At 50.8% G+C, this 15,840-nt stretch overlaps 1 protein-coding gene across 1 annotated transcript; it reads right to left on the bottom strand.

The window, feature by feature from the left end:
- Positions 1 to 8,369: 8,369 nt before the first annotated feature.
- On the bottom strand, positions 8,370 to 10,473 carry LOC102436253 (cathelin-like). The gene is made up of 4 exons (XM_006108738.3): positions 10,270 to 10,473; positions 9,236 to 9,343; positions 9,045 to 9,116; positions 8,370 to 8,546 (listed from the first exon to the last, which is right to left on the bottom strand). The coding sequence occupies exons 1-4, from the start codon at positions 10,471 to 10,473 to the stop codon at positions 8,424 to 8,426; spliced, it is 507 nt and encodes a 168-aa protein (XP_006108800.3). The 3' UTR covers positions 8,370 to 8,423.
- Between the last annotated feature and the right edge of the window lie 5,367 nt (positions 10,474 to 15,840).

Here is a 15,840-nt window from a genome sequence, read left to right as displayed (position 1 = left end):
AGAGTTTTGAGCTGAATTCTCTTTACAAATGTACAGAATAAAACCCAAGACTGATTATTTCCTAAGAAAAATGGTGTATTTGATCCAGGGGAGAAATGCAGGCTGGTTCTAGCAACAAGATTGGTATATTTCCTTAATAAAGAGTGATTTTTGAAATGTTAATGAGGCCCGTTCCAAAATTAATCTTAAAACCTCAAAGAAATTCAGTAAAATTGTCTGTTACAGAAAATTTGCCAAAGTAACTGCCTTAAAATAATAATTTGGATTTGAATCTCAAGAATTATTGATCTATATTAATTATAAAAAATTAAGTAGCCCAGGTAAAAGACGGCTACGCCCTTTAATTAAGGCTTGTTCCCAGTTTCCCATCCTTGATAGAATGTAACTAATTTGCATTTTAATGGTTACCTGTTTCCAGTCAATGGCAGCCTAGGGCTTTGGGAGTTTGCTAAATTGCTAAATCTGCCTCATGAAAAATCCAGAGGACAGAATTGAATCTGTTGGTTGATTATATCTTGCATTTTTGAAGTTTATTCTTAATGTTACTGATTGAGAAATGCTAAATATTTGATTTGCCAGCTAAAAGTTTAAGGTTCGGATTGAATTGGGAAAAATTGTGTAATTGAGGTAGCTAAATGCCTAAAGTATAGAGATTTATCTTTGAAAAAATAATTTTTGTTTTCTCTGAAATAATTAGAATTCAAAATATGTTACTCATTGATCTGATTAAAAAAGAGGGTAAATTCTGTGATCCCAACCGAAATTTATATATAAAGATCAGTTTTAATTTAATTGATATCTCTTAATAATTACAAAAGGTATATAATCTTTAAATCATATATACACATATGTATTTGATGATCTTTCAAGTTAGATTTCAAAACTATAACCAAGGAATGACTTTGAGACATTTCACGGGCCCTGAAGTGTTTTCAAAAGTTTATTCTCTCTTCTTAAAGGATTTTTTAATAAAGCCAATTTAATATACTTGAAATCACATGGAAAGCTTTATCAAATATAAATTCATAAATATATTTTAAGTTTTTGCCTCTAAGAAAGGGCAAAACAAATTATTTTGTTTGATATTTCTTAAAATACAGCAGAATTTTAAGATGTAATTTAAAATAACAAAAGCTCCTGGCCGCTGCATTTTAAATTAGGCTGGAGGTGGGGCAGCGTTTGCACCTCGTGAATCAGACATAAAACTTTACTAAATTTACTAACTTTATTAATAAAATTACCTACTAATAAGAAGCCAGTATCTTTGTAAGCAATTGAATCCTAGTAAAGTAAAATTCTTCTAAAAAAGTTACTGAAGGCTTCCCATGATTCCTCTGTATATGCAAATAAGCCAAAAGGGAATGCTGTTTAAAAATGTTACCTTAAATTTAATAAAAAGGAGAAATTTTAAAATTTTGAAATATCTTCCACTAATATTTATAGGATAATCTAATGATTTGCTGTTAAAATACCAAATCTGAAAGTACAGTCACCATAAATGTTTAATGACTTTGACTTGAAATACATGGCCTTGCGGTGCTATCAGTCAACATCCAGAAAGTAACCCTGTACATTACTTAGTGTAAAAGAAAAAGATTTCTTTTTAAATTGAAGTTCTCTAAGTTTAACCCAGCAGGAGGAGGACGAGCTGGACAACAAACAGCCTGGAGACCACGTGGGGCATGGTAAAGAAGACTGTACAGAGAACGTCTTTCTTGCCATGCTAGCAGTAATCATCTGTACGGTAATATTACCTAGGGCAAATGTGGAAGTATTTCAGACTTATGCTCCTGACCCTTCATGGGTAAGAACCCTTACGTGGGCCGATCCTTCCAGGAGGACCACAGGTGGGGCAAGGAAGCATATGGACAAGGTATTATTACACAGCTGTTGCCACCCAGCTTCCCTTTTTGTGGACTCTAATTCAAGCCACTGCTCCCTTGTGTGTAAAATTAAAGAGAGGTTTTTGGCCAGCCTGGACCCCAAAGAATGGGGAAGAAACAGCTCAAGAACATGTATTATCTCTACTTGCTCCGAGGAAAAGGTGCAGAAAATATAAGTGTGCTAAGGCACCCCTCCCCCCACTAAGCCTTTACGTACATGATCTTATGTATGGAATCCCACTGAGGAAGAAGTTAATTGGCAAGACTGTTATAGTAATTATCCTACCACCAGCAAACTTAATAATTTTTTTTCTTTATAGACTGGAGCCCTTATGGTTCTCTGTATAGTAACAACCTCACCCTTAAATGGAAAGGGCATGCATCCTATCTATATGTTGAAGAAAATCACTCCATCTCATGGAGGAGACTTTGTTGGGCCTCAATTACAACATGACAACTGGCCTCTACAAAGTACGCAGTGGAAATTAGCTACTGCACTTGCCCTATAAAATGGTATAGTTTCAATTATAGCTCAAATAGTTCCATTTTTTGCTTTACGAGGAACTCTCAATAAGACAGTGTTTGCTACTGCCTGCGTGTTTGGTCCGTTTATGCTCCTATCAGGCCCCATTCAGATGCATCTTAATGTTACAAGCCATCTGTACGAGGTGTCATGCACAGATTGTACATTATCCCATTGTATCAATTCTACTGTTCAAAAGAACTCCCTCATGATTTTAAAACAACCAGCTTTTGCTTGGGTTCCCACTAACTTAACTGAACCATGGGAATCTCATCAAACCTACGAACTGTTGCATGATCTAGTAAAAAAATCTTAAAAAGACAAAAAAAGATTTCTTGGAATGTTAATTGCAGGAATCTTTGCCCTCGTAATGTTACTCACTTCTGTGGGCATTGCTGCTTCATCTATGGTACAGACTGTTCAGACCTCTAATTTCATACATCAGGTCAAGGAAAATGTAACTAAGAGCTTGTCTATACAAAAAGAAATTGACAGCCAGTTTAAAATTGAATTTCCATGGCATAGAGCAAAGAATATCCTTACATGATATTATTCTACAATGTCATTATATTTTACAACAGCATATTGTACATTTATCCCAAACAAATTTACAAACTAATTCTTTGAATGTTTGGCAGAAATTTAATAAGGACATTAAAGGATTTAATCCCTTCCACTGTGTGGAAGGCCCCCTGAGAAGGCACTTGAGCATTCTATATTGACCCCTCTTGCTCTTTTTGTCAAGAGGGTCCCTCTTCTCACAATCCAATTGCCCACAGCTGTTGCCTGAGCTCTGTTCATGCTGAGGTTGAAGCCTCATGGTGGCCGGTGCCGTGGATCTGTCTCTCGCCCAATTGCATGAGCTGGGCCCTCCTTGGAGAAGAAACCTGGGTTCCCCAAGATATGTGCAATGCCGCGGCCCCGCCAGCAGGCGAGTGGATCCCAAGGCAATTGCTGGGTGTGGAGGCCACAGGGGCATAGGCTACCAAGGAGACAGAACTGAACCTCACATCTTGGCCCCGGAGGATGGCTGGTTAGTCAAAGACGGGTAAGATTCCTCAGGGAGGAACAACCTAAGACAGGCACAGTCGCAGAGGGGCCAGCAGAAGAGAACGTGGGGGTCGACAGAGGTGGAGCACAGATCCTCACCCCCCCAACTATGCAGGGGCTTGAACACTCGCCCCTTCTGAGGGAGGTCTCCTGCCCCCATGGCTGCTTCTTCCTTCCCATGCCCAGCCCAGATCGGGACCCAGGTAACAGAAAGAGACTTGGCCCAGCTGAGATCAGTACCCAGACAACAGAGACTTGGCTGACAACAGCTACCCTATATCTACAACCAGCCTAACACCAGGAATGCTCAGGGCTTTCTCAAGGATGCAAAATAATCCTTTCCATTAATATTTACAGTGTAAACTAAGATTGTTGTTAGAGTATTAAATTTGACAGTAAAATAGCAGTCAAGTTTTCAGATTAATTAAAATTGGCTCAAGAAGTATTAACCAAAATTTTCATTTCATAGAAAAATTGCTTAACATGCAATGAACCTAAAACAGTCATATTTTTGTGCAAAAAATTAAAATTTAGAGTTATCTAGACTGCATTATAACTTTACCAAAAAGTCTCCTAATAATTAAATCAAAAAAGGGGGGATAGTGGAAAAATACCATGTTAGGAAAAATATCCTGTAACTACATTACATCTAGAAAAATTTTTTCATTTATAATGCTAACAGTGAGACACCCAGGAAAACACACATGGTGTCAAAATAAGCCAAAGGAAAATCATTTGGGCAAATATAAAAAGGACCCCAAGTAAAATTCCATTTATTAACCTTCGGTCGAGAATATGTTTGTATATTTTCAGAAAACAACTCCAAGACCATGTGGATTCCTGCAACAGAGAGGAATTCTCAGGAATGCTCCAGCCATGAAGACAAGAGGAGAGACAGTTCAGAGATGGAGATGCTGACGACGCTTTGCCATGCTAGCAGTCAGCAGCTGTGCGTCACTGCAGGTTGCCCAGGATCAAACCAGAGAGGGTCGGACCTGCATTGCCACCATTTGTCCACCATCAAGAACTGAAATATCATTGCTGACATCTACACATAAGGAACAGTCGGACATTGAAACTTGGACTCAGAACTGTTGGACATTGAAATTGGGACTTAAAACATTTTTTGTTCTTGAAATGTTATGCTTAAGTTTTAAAATGTTTTGGGTTATGGATTGGCATTGTTATTATTTTAATAGCCAGAGTTTTGTCTTGATGTGTAAGTTATAGTAGCTTAATAATAAAAAAAGGGTGAGATGTGGGAAACTGATATAGGGTTAAGCCTCGGACTGACCTGCTGGCAAAGTCACAAACAAGTCCTAGCTTAAAGGACACAGTCCTCTTAGCATAATTAGGCTTGACCTTATAACACTCCCTAGATCTTATCTGGGAAACTAATGGGATGAGGAAGTGCAGGAAGTGTAACCATGGTCAAAACAAGTGAAACTTGAAAGGGCAAGGGCTATGCCCTCCATCTTGCCTGTATCCTCCATGTTGGGGCCACGTGCGGCCTTCTTCCCGGAAGCCCAGGCCTCTGCTGGCCACGCCCGGGATTTTAAACTAACCAATGACAATCAAGGGAAGTGCGCGCCATAGATATGACCACATCCTGTGTAACAAGACCCGGCTTACGCCTGGCCAATCGGCAGGACCCACAATCCCCTCGCGCCACCCCCCTATTAAAGCCAGTTTTTCCCACGGGGGGGCACTCTACTCAGGGTCGCTGGGCTGGCCTGAGGTGGAGTCGGGTTGGCTAGCCCCCAATAAAAGGACCTTCTGCTCTTGCATCGAACTGGCTCCCAGTCTGGTCTTTGGGGATCTTGGAATCTGGGCATAACAAAACTCACAAGAACTGTGTAACTATGGTAACCACTACCTTGTTTACCTCTCACTATAAAAGCTTGGTGAGGACTGAGCACAGTGGAAGTCCTTCCTCTTGAGTTGGACTTGCTCGCCTGGTCCCCCATATTCCCAAATTATCTTGTGTCTTTTCTATTTCATTTGTGTGCGGCTCCACTTCCAGACCCGAACCCTGAACCACGCAGGACGTGGAGGGAAACACGACAGTTGCTGGCTCCATCCCCAGTGTGGGGCCTGCAGGAGGCAGCTGGTCAGTAATTCTGTCTCATCCCTGATGTTTCTCTCTCTCTCACTCTCCCTTCCTCTCTGAAATCAATAAAAATAGACATTTAAGAAATAAAAGGAATCAAGGTGTGACTTTGGTGTTAGTCGGTTGAGAGGAACTGGTTGACAATCAATAAAATGTGTCACACGAATAGGAGGTTCCTGAGAGGCAGGAGGCACTAGGAGCTCAGGAAACAGGAGCGGAAAGACCCTGAGGATGAAACGGGGAAGGGAAAGCCGACCCAAGAGTGGGTGCAACGCTGGTCCCCGGGGACACCTGGCCCAGCCTGGAGGCCGCGGGCTGGGCCTTGGCCTGCTGGACTCCCCCGCCCAGTGTCCGCCTTCCAGGGAGACCACTCCTGGGCGGGTCCACATTTGCCTTTGGCTGCAGGGCTTCCTGCTCTTGTCAGGAGGGCTCCTGGGAGGAGCCTGGAGCAAAGGAATCCTGATGCTCTCTCCTTCCCCCTGGGTGCAGCCACCCCGAGGGGGACCTGGGGTCTGACAGTGTCCAAGGCTGTCCCCCTGGTCGTGCTTGGGGGCACATGCTCTGCATGGAGCTCAGCATGTCGATCACAGAGCCAGGGACTGGCTCAGCCTCAGCCTCTATCCAGGACTCAACATCCGCCCCGACCGGTGTGGCTCAGTGGATAGAGCGTCGGCCTGCAGACCAGAGGGTCCCGAGTTCCATTCCTTCAAGGGCACATGCCTGGGTTGCAGGCTCCTGCCTGGCCCAGGTCCTGGTTGGGGCTCGTGCAGGAGAAAACCAATCAGTGTGTTTCTTTGACATCAATGTCTGTCTTTCCCTCTCTCTGCCACTCTCTCTAAAAATCAATGGGGAAAATAAATAATAAAATAATATAAAAGTAGAGAGAGAGAGAAGAGAAGAGAAGAGAAAAAATCAATGGAAAAATATCCTTGGATGAGGATTAAAAAACAAAAAAAAGACTCAAGCACATTATTGGGGAGAAACTCATTCTGCCTGAACTAGACTTGAGGCTATAATGGATTCTTTTTTATTTTAGGAAGAGTTATTTTACTTTTTAATATTTTTATTGATTTCAGAGAGGAAGGGAGAGGGAGAGAAACATCAGTGATGAGAGAGAATCATGGACCGGCTGCCTCCTGTACGCCCCCTACTGGGCATCGAGCCGCAACCTGGGCCTGTGCCCTTGACTGGAGTGGAATCTGGGCCCCTTCAGTCCGCAGGCTGACCCTCTAGCCCAGTGATTAACAAAGTGGGCGCTACCGCCCCCTGGTGGGCGCTGTAGGGATCCAGGGGGGGGCGGTGATGGCCACAGGTGCATTAGTTTTAACTTTTTTTGTATTACCTTTCTATTCTGTGTTCAATAAATATTTTCATAATTTCAAACTTCAATGTTTCTAATTTACACCTTTCTTTACTATATTTTATGAAAAAGGTAGAAACATTAATACATATATCTTTCTGTTTAATTCCTATTAAAATTTTTAAAAAATTAATTTCCAGGGGGCACTGAGTAATATTTTTTCTGGAAAGGGGGCGGTAGGCCAAGTAAGTTTGGGAACCACTGCTCTAGCCACTCAGCCAAACCAGCCAGGGCTTGATCCTTTTTTAAAATAAATCCTTTCTTGTTGAAAGTGTTATATGTGTCTCCTTCCCCATCGCCCGGTCCCAGCCCCTGTGGTCTGTGTCCAGTGGCTCTGCCATGTGCAGGCACACAGTCCTTCCCCTGTTCCAGGCCGGTGCCCCCCGCGCTCAGCGGTCTGGCCCTGGGCCGCTCCTCCCGGGAGGCTGGTTGCTGAGCACAGGTTGCAGGTGATCCGCGTGGGATGCCCTGAGGGATCTCCCTGGTGGGGGGTGCGGCACGGAGTCCCCGGTTCAGGGTGTCCCCCTGCTCCTCAGGGAGCAGCGATGTCAGCGCCTCCCGGTCGTGGGGCCGAGGGCCTGCGGGAGTCTGATGGCTCCTCCCTGGGGGTCCCCATCATGAGAAGCCCCACAGGCGGGAGTCACCGCAGGTTAGTGGGTGCTTCTGGGGTGCCCCCTGCACCCCTTCATCACCCCGCTCCCCTACCCTCCCCCCACACACACATGAGTAACAGGAACCCTCAGCAGAAGGACCTCTCTAGGCCGGGAGGCCATGTACAGGCGGGTCCGGTTCTGCAGGACCGTCTCCTGGAGGCGCCCAGAGGCCGATGGGGGCGGGGAGGCGCCAGGCTCTTGTTTCTTTCCTCCTCACCTGAGGGTGTTGCTTATTGATGTTATTTATTTATTTTAATAAATTTTAATTGATTTCAGAGAAAAGGGAGGTGAGATAGAAACGTCAGTGATGAGACAGAATCACTGATCGGCTGCCTCTTGCACGCCCCCCACTGGGGATCAAGCCCACCACCCGGGCCTGTGCCCTGACCAGGAATCCAACTGCCACCTCCTGGTTCACAGGTTAGTGCTCAACCACTGACCACCCCGGCCTTAATCCTCACCCAGGGATTTCTTGTTTTTATTGATTTTGAGAGAGAGAGAGAGGGAGAGAGACACCAATGAGAGCGAGAAACATTGACCTGTTGGCTCCCAAATGCTCCGCAACCAGGGATGGGCCTGAGAGCAGGGATGTGCCTGACGGGGACGGAACCGAACCCTTTGGGTCCAGGACGATGCTCCAATCACCTGAGCCACCGCCCAAGGCCCCCCCCCCCCCATTTACTGATTTTCAGGAAAAGAGACACACAGAGCCACATGGGATTCACTGCGGGATCGAGAGAAGGCGACACAAGTGACAGTGACGCCTGAGGAGGTGGCTTTCCCAGATTTTATTGGTCAGAGCGCAGAGGCCGGGGCCAGGGCCAAACAGAACTCAGGGCTCTTCTTAAGGCGAGAGGTTCTCGGAAACGTCCCTGGGTCTCCTGACTCGATACCTGATCCTGTCCCAAAGGCGCCCTAAGGCGCCCGGAGGCCTCCACCCCCAGAGGATCAATCCAACGTCCTTGATCTGTGCAGGGGGAGAAAACGGGCTCCATGTGGGGCTGGGCCAGGGTCAGGAGCCCCCACCTGCACCCCCTTCCGGGGCCAGCGAGGCGCCTAGGGGCCCGGCTCCCCCTCTGCCTGTGACCTTGGAGCCTGTGGTGGAGCCCCCACCCCTTAAACAGATGGGGAAACTGAGGCCCAGAGGTGGCTAGTGGCTTCCCCAGGTCCCAGGGCCCATCCAGCAAAGCCGAGGCGGAGCCGGGCTGAAAGCTCATCAGCACAGTGAGCGGCCCCCCAGCCTCAGCAGGAACCTTCTGGAAGGTGGCTGCATGCCCCCTGCTGGGCCTCACCCGGAGTCTGAGGCTGCAGGTCAGGGGGGGGGGGGCCTTTCTAACAGGCTCCTGGGCAGGGACCCCACTCAGATCCAGGCTGGGGCTAGGGGAGGACGGGCAGGGGGCTCCCTGGGCCCAGACGCTCCAGGGCCACACCCATCGGCCCCCAGGTCTCAGAAGGGGCCCCTCACCTCCTCGCAGACGACGTCATAGTAGCCGGTGTCCTGGTCCAGGGTGACGGTCCCCGCGCACTCCTTCACCAGCTGCAAGGGCGCAGGTCACACCTCCACCCGGAGCTGAGCCCTCCCGGCCCCCCCGGCCCTGGGAATGGGCCCCAAGGCCTCCTGTCCAGCATCTCGGGGCGCCCCAGCCCCCAGCTCACCCCGTTCTCCTTGAAGTCACACTCCTCAGGGGGCTGCCGCGTCGTCCTGGGGCACACAGTCTCCTTCAGGGTGAAGCTCACGGGCTTCGGGGTGTCTGGGTTCAGGTCCTGGCGGGAGAGAAAGTGGGGAGACCAGGGCTGGGCCTCTGCTTGCTCCCCTGGTCTCACCCCGCCCCGCCCCCTCCAAAGAGAACAGCCTTCAGCAGCCCCTGCCCTGTCCCTGGGGCTGGTTGGGTGCTGGGTGTGGGCAGGGGGAGAGGGCAGAGCCTGCCCAGCTCCAAGGGGACCCGGGGCCAGGACTCCTGGGGCCTCCTGTGTGGGAGGCAGATGAGCACAGGACACTCAGAGCAGGGCCGTGTCCTGGTCCGTTTGGCTCAGGGCACCTTCAGTCCTGGGTTCAATTCCTGGTCAAGGGCACCTGCCCGGGTTGCTGGCTGGATCCCCAGGAGGGGGCGTGCAGGAGGCAGCCGATCCATGAATCTCATCATGGATGTTTCTATCTCCCTCCCTCTCCCTTCCTCCCTGAAATCAATAAAAGTCTATTTCAGCCCTGGCCGGTGTTGCTCAGTGGGTTTACTCGTGCACGAGGCAACCATAGATGTGTCTCTCACATCGATATTTCTCTCCGTCTTTCCCTCTCTCTTCCACTGTCTCTAAAGATCAATGGAAAAATATCCTCGGGTGAGGATTTTAAACTAATAATAATAATAAAACGAAAACAAAAATAGATTTTTAAAAATAAATAAATAAATAAAGCAGGGAGTCACACCCCAGCCCCGATGGCCTGCTCTTCCCTGGGACCCAGAAGCCTGAAGCCTGAGTGGGGGTTGGGGGGGGGACCTCATTGCACAGAATAGATTGGCAGGCGGAAGCGGCCTCTGGGAGGGGACACAGCCCTGGGAGGGGACACAGCCCTGGGAGGTGCCCTGGCGGAGGGGGGACCCCTGGAGGGAGCAGCCTCCCTGAGGGCAGCCAAGCAGAAGCCCAGGGAGTGGCAGGAGGCCAGAGCAGAGCCCCTCCCGCCCCCCACTCACGCCCTGGGGCTGCAGGTCCTGCTGCAGGAGGCGGTAGAGGCTGGCCTCCCGGGAGCGCTGGTTGAAGCCCTGCACAGCCAGGCGCACGGCCTCCTGGTAGGTCAGGGCCCGGGCGGCGGCCAGAGGCGTGGGCATGGCCAGGCCCAGCAGCAACAGCAGCAGCGGCCAGCACCCCCAGCACAGGCGGCTCCTCTGGGTCTCCATGTCCCCGAGTGGAGTCCCCCCAGCACGCAGGGCCCCCTTTATGCAGCCGGGCCGGGTGCCCCCCCTGCGCGGGCCCCGGGGGCTGGGCTTGCCTCAGCTCCCTGTTGCCTCACAGGCTGCTGCTCGGTGGGCAAGGTCGCTCCAGGGCAACGTGAAGAAATGGTTTCCCCATGTCCCCACCTGCTCCTTCTTCCTCCTGGGACACTTCCCCTCTCCCCACCCCATCCCCCGTCTGGCTCCTGCACGCCCTCCCTTCCTCCCCTCTGAATGCAGCCTCAACCTCCAGATGCCATCTCCTCCAGGCCCCAGGCTCCAGCCATGGCTGCCCTCTGAAGTGGCTCTCCACAGCCTCCAGGCTGAGCCCTCGCCAGGCGGGTGCGTGCGGGTGGGCTTCTGCCACACAGGAGGAGGCTGACCAGACCCTCAGAAGCCATGGCCGCCCTCTGTCCTGGGGAGAGAGGGGCTCGCCCCAGCCTGCCTTTTTCGGGGTTCGATTACCACTCAGACCACAGTCAACTTCCTCACCATCGTCACCATCCTCACCATCCTCACCATCCTCACCATCATCACCATCATCACTATCATCACCATTTTCACCATCATTACCATCCTCACCATCGTCACCATGGTCACCATTGTCACGGGAATCCTTTGGCTGCTGATGACCCATTTCCCCCCCAACCCCCATTTCAGGAGCCCCTCTACCCTTCACTAGCATCTGGTCCTGGAGTCTTTGTGTGTGTGTGTGTGTGTGTGTGTATTTTTATTGATTTAAGATAGGAAGGGAGAGAGCGAGAGAGAGAGAGAGAGAGAGAAACATCAATGATAAGAGAGAATCATGGATCAGCTGCCTCCTTCACGCCCCAAACTTGCGATTGAGCCTGCAACCTGGGCCTGTGCCCTGACAGGGATGGGACTGTGACATCCTGGTTCACAGTTTCACGCTCAACCACTGAGCCACACCAGCCGGGCAGGGCCTGGAGTCTCCTTCCTACCATTGCCATCCCCCAGCCCTACAGGCCCCAGGCGCCAGGCTGCTGCATGCACCCCTCCTCTCGGCCCGGAGCCTCCTGCTCCCTCCTCTCTGCCTGACACGCCCGGCCACCAACCAAGCCTCCCTGACCTCCAGCCGGATGGGGCCACCGTCTCCTCTTTGCTCCCAGCTTTCGGGACGTCTCTTCCCATTTGATCCCAGATGAGCCCGGTCAGTGCTCTAGTGGCCACAGGCCCGGGCGGCTGCAGGGAGAGAGCACCTGGGAGAGGAGAGGCCAGCGTGCCAGGGGCTCAGCGGCCCCATGGACATGCAGGCCAGCTTCCCTGGGAGTGGCCGTGCGGCCAGGAGGCCTGGGGTCGCTGCTGGCCTCTTGGCCTGGGGGCCTCTTGGGGTTTGGACATCTGGGGTGGAGGGTGCTGTTGCGCACTCGGCCTGGGGAGAAGGAAGGAGAAATGGGCTTGTGTGCAACCTGGTTTCACAGCCGGGATTGCCCCAGGGGCTCTGGACCAGCCGGGCCTGCACACGGGCCCTGGAGAGAGGCCGGGAGGAAGTCAGCCCAGGGCACCGGCCCCTCAGTTCTCTCCTGGGTCCCTCAGCTTTAGTTCTGGCTTCAGGGTCCCCAAGGAGCCAAACCAGGAGAGGAGAAGGCATCAGTGCTCACCCTTAGCCCAGGGCAGGGACCCCCCAGTCCTGCTTCCTCTAGGGCAGACCCCACCGCTCAGAGCGCCTTTCCCACTGGCCACAGGGACCTCTGCCTGGGCCAGCCCCGCACACGCCTCCCGCTCAGAATCAGCAGAGCCAGGGGCTTCCCCAGGTCCTCCGACGCCTGCAAGTCAGGACGGGGCCAGGGGGTCGCCTTCCCTCTCTGGGCCACAGCACAGGGTCCAGGCTTCCAGCCTCCAGGGCTGAGCCCCAGCCAGGCCTGTGGGTGCGGGTGGGCGTCCACCACAGCGGCAGGGAGGCTGACCAGACCCTCAGAAGCCATGGCCGCCCTCTCTCCTGGGGACGGAGGGGCTCTCCCCAGCCTGCCTTTTTCATAAGTTCTCTCTCATGAACCAGGTGATCATAAGATTCCAGAGGAGCCCAGCCTGCGTGGCTCAGGGGTTGAGCATGGACTTATGAACCAGGAGGTCAGGGTTCGATTCCCACTCAGAGCACATGCCCAGGTTGTGGGCTCCATCCGTGTGGGTCAAGCAGGGGGCAGGCGATCAATGATTCCTGGGGAGAGCGGCTACAGCGTTTGGACAGGTTCAAGCCTCGGACTAATGAGAGGGCTGGGTCCTCTCGTGGCAAAGCCCTCCCGGCACCATGACAGCCAAAGGCTATGGTTGTGAGCTTGGCCTGATTGTCCGAGTCTGTGGCCACGTGGCTGAGTGATGTGGGCTGCGGGAGGTGCAGTAACACAGCTTGATCAGGTGCCTGTAACTGAGTGGATTCGAAACCCAGGAGAACGTTGTCACCACGCCCTTACTGTGCCTCGTGGAATCTGCGATAAAATAAGGACTCGGCTGGCAGGCCGTGGCGCTGTCGCTAGCTCTCCATTAGAGAGGACAGCGTCCCACCCAGACCCAGCTTTCTTCTCTTGTCCGTCTTTTCTCCATCCTTCACTGCCCCCTCTCAGGCTCCTGAACCTGGCTGAGCTGCTGGGTACAGTTTCTATCTCCCTCTCCCTTCCTCTCTGAAATTAATATAAAAAATTTTTAAAGAAGATTCTAGGGGAGTCTAGATCAAAAAGGGGAAATCCCTCAGCTCCCAGGAAGCTTTAACAGCGGTTCTCAATGTGTGGGCCCCAGACCATTAGCGTCACAGCTCCTGGGAACTTGTTGGAAATGGAAATTCAACACACACACACACACACGCACACACACACACACACTCACACACCCCTTTTTCATGAGCCTAGAATCACACCCTGTGCCCATGAAGTCATCTCTCCTTCCTCCCTGGTTCGGTCCCCTGTGAACACTGATCTGCTTTCTCTTTCTAAGGATCTGTCTGTTCTGGATCTTGCTCATCAGAGGAATCAGGCCCAGCTGGAGAGGCTCAGGGGTTGAATATTGACCTGTGAACCAGGAGGTCATGGTTGGGTTCCCATCAGGGCACGTGCCTGGGTTGCAGTGTGGGACCTGCAGGAGGCAGCTGGTCAATAATTCTGTCTCATCATTGAAGTTTGTCTCTCTCTCTCCTTCTCCCATCTTCTATGAAATCAATAAAAATATAGCCCTTCTAATAGTAGACAAACATGTTAATTGACCGTACCTTTGCTACCCTTCCCATAGGCTAATCATGGTGATATGCAAATTAACTGCCACCAAAGATGGCGGTTAATTTGCATACATAGGTGCAATGCTGGGAGTGAAAGGGGAAGGACGGCCAACCCCCCTGCTGCTGATGGTGATCAGAAACCCAGGCAGCAGACAAGAGCCTGGTGGCGGGGCAAGGCGGCCTCCGGGGGGGGGGGGGGCCTTTGCCCTGCCTCCTGGCCCGTGATCGGAGAACTGGGGCTGCCTTTGCCTGCCCCCAGCCCGTGATCCGAGAACCGGGGCCGTCTTTGCCCGCCCCCTGGCCGGTGATTGGAGAAGTACCTGTATTTTTTTTTTCAAAGTACCTGTATTTTTAATAATTTCTTCTCATGGTAAAAGTATTTTACATGATGATCACAGGGTGGTGGGGTGAGGAGAAGGAGCAGCAGAACAATCCAACAAACAAAACAAGAAACAGAAATGCATGGTGGAAGGGATTTGAACGGTGGGTAGGGGCATTGTCCAACTAAAATGCAATTGGTTTGTTACTGAGTACAATTCATGGGAAGACTGCATCCTGACTCCTTCTCTATACAGCATATTGGGAGAAAAAATGGTGCATCCAGGTGGAAATATGATCAGGGGTTGGAAGACAGACAGGGAAAGAAGAAGTCAGAAATAGACACTGAGAGAGTCCCTGGCTGGCTGGCTGCAAATACTGACTCTCCAGTAGTGATAGAATAAAAAAGTGGGGGATATCTCTGGAAGATTCAAGAGATAGGGGGCAACTCTTCTATGGTTTTGACTTGCCCAGCAGATTTCCACATACACACATGTACACGCCTATGTTTGCATGCACACACATATACATATAACTGACTGCCCTCCGTGGAAGCACAGAAAAAGAAGAAGCCGCCAGAAGAAGAAGCCGCCCACCTTTGGTCCAGGCGCCAGCGCCTGCGGCAGGTTGCAGCCCAGGAGACGGACAAGCCACCTGCCCGAGGTCCCAGGCTGCAGCCACCTGGAGAAGCTGCCAGCCCTGTGGTCCAGGGCGCCAGCGCCTGTGGCCAGGGAAATAGGTTCCCTCTTCTCCTACTGCAGTCATTACTTCAATATTCCCCTTCTGAATTTCTCTCCTGTGCTGCAACCCAACTCCACTTTTCATCAGAAAGATATGGAACAGAGAGAGCAGTGTTAAAAGCTTACATTTTTAAGCCAGAAGGTTGGTACTTAAACATATAAATGGAAAACTAGAGTCCTTAAGGTAACAAAGGCTACAAATGACAGGGACAGCTCATGACCTATTATATCCAGCAATCCATATGGGGACTGAAAACTTTGCAATGAGGACAATTAGTGAAGATATGAATCAACTAAAATAGTTGACAGGGACAATTCTTCCATCTTTGAAAATATCTACATCAAATCTGTTTAAGTAGATTTTCATCTGCATAATATAACACATTCTGACAAGACCACCACCACCACCAATGTGTTCAGTGCTGTGCCGATAAATGTTTAATAACTGAGGGACCCCCCCCCCCATGAGTGCACAAATTTTTGTGCACCGGGCTACTAGTATTTAAGAAATAAAAGCAATCAGCCTTAACCAGTTTGGCTCAGTGGAGAGAGTGTCGGCCAGTGGACTGAAGGGTCCCGGGTTTGATTCTGGCCATTGGCATGTACCTTGGCTTCAGGCACATCCCCAGTGGGGGGTGTGCAGGAGGGAGCTGATCGATGTTTCTCTCTCAACAATGTTTCTAACTCTCTATCCCTTTCCCTTCCTCTCTGTAAAAGAATCAATGAAATGTATTTTTTTTAAAAGAAAGAAAAGAAATCAAGGTGTGACTTTGGTGTTAGTCGGTTGAGAGGGATTGGTTGACAATCAATAATATGTGTCACATGAATAGGAGGTTCCTGAGAGGCAGGAGGCACTAGGAGCTCAGGAAACAGGAGCGGGAAGACCCTGAGGATGAAACGGGGAAGGGAAAGCCGACCCAACAGTGGGTGCAGCGCTGGTCCCCGGGGACACCTGGCCCAGCCTGGAGGCCGCGGGCTGGGCATGGGCCTGCTGGACTCGACCGCCCAGTGTCCGCCTTCCAGGGAGACCACTCCTGGGCGGGTCCACAT

The sequence above is a fragment of the Myotis lucifugus genome, unplaced genomic scaffold (assembly GCF_000147115.1).
Source record: "Myotis lucifugus unplaced genomic scaffold, Myoluc2.0 scaffold_3332, whole genome shotgun sequence".
Lineage (NCBI taxonomy): Eukaryota > Metazoa > Chordata > Mammalia > Chiroptera > Vespertilionidae > Myotis > Myotis lucifugus.
This window is presented reverse-complemented; position numbering and strand designations above follow the sequence as displayed.

What these genes read in the sequence shown, in the direction of transcription:
- LOC102436253 (XM_006108738.3), bottom strand. Translation starts at nt 10,473, where the DNA reads ATGGAGACCCAGAGGAGCCGCCTGTGCTGGGGGTGCTGGCCGCTGCTG. An exon ending in GTGACTTCAAGGAGAACGGG is followed by an intron (nt 9,117 to 9,235) that starts GTGAGCTGGGGG and finishes GCGCCCTTGCAG; the next exon opens with CTGGTGAAGGAGTGCGCGGG. An exon ending in ATGACGTCGTCTGCGAGGAG is followed by an intron (nt 8,547 to 9,044) that starts GTGAGGGGCCCC and finishes CCCCCTGCACAG; the next exon opens with ATCAAGGACGTTGGATTGAT.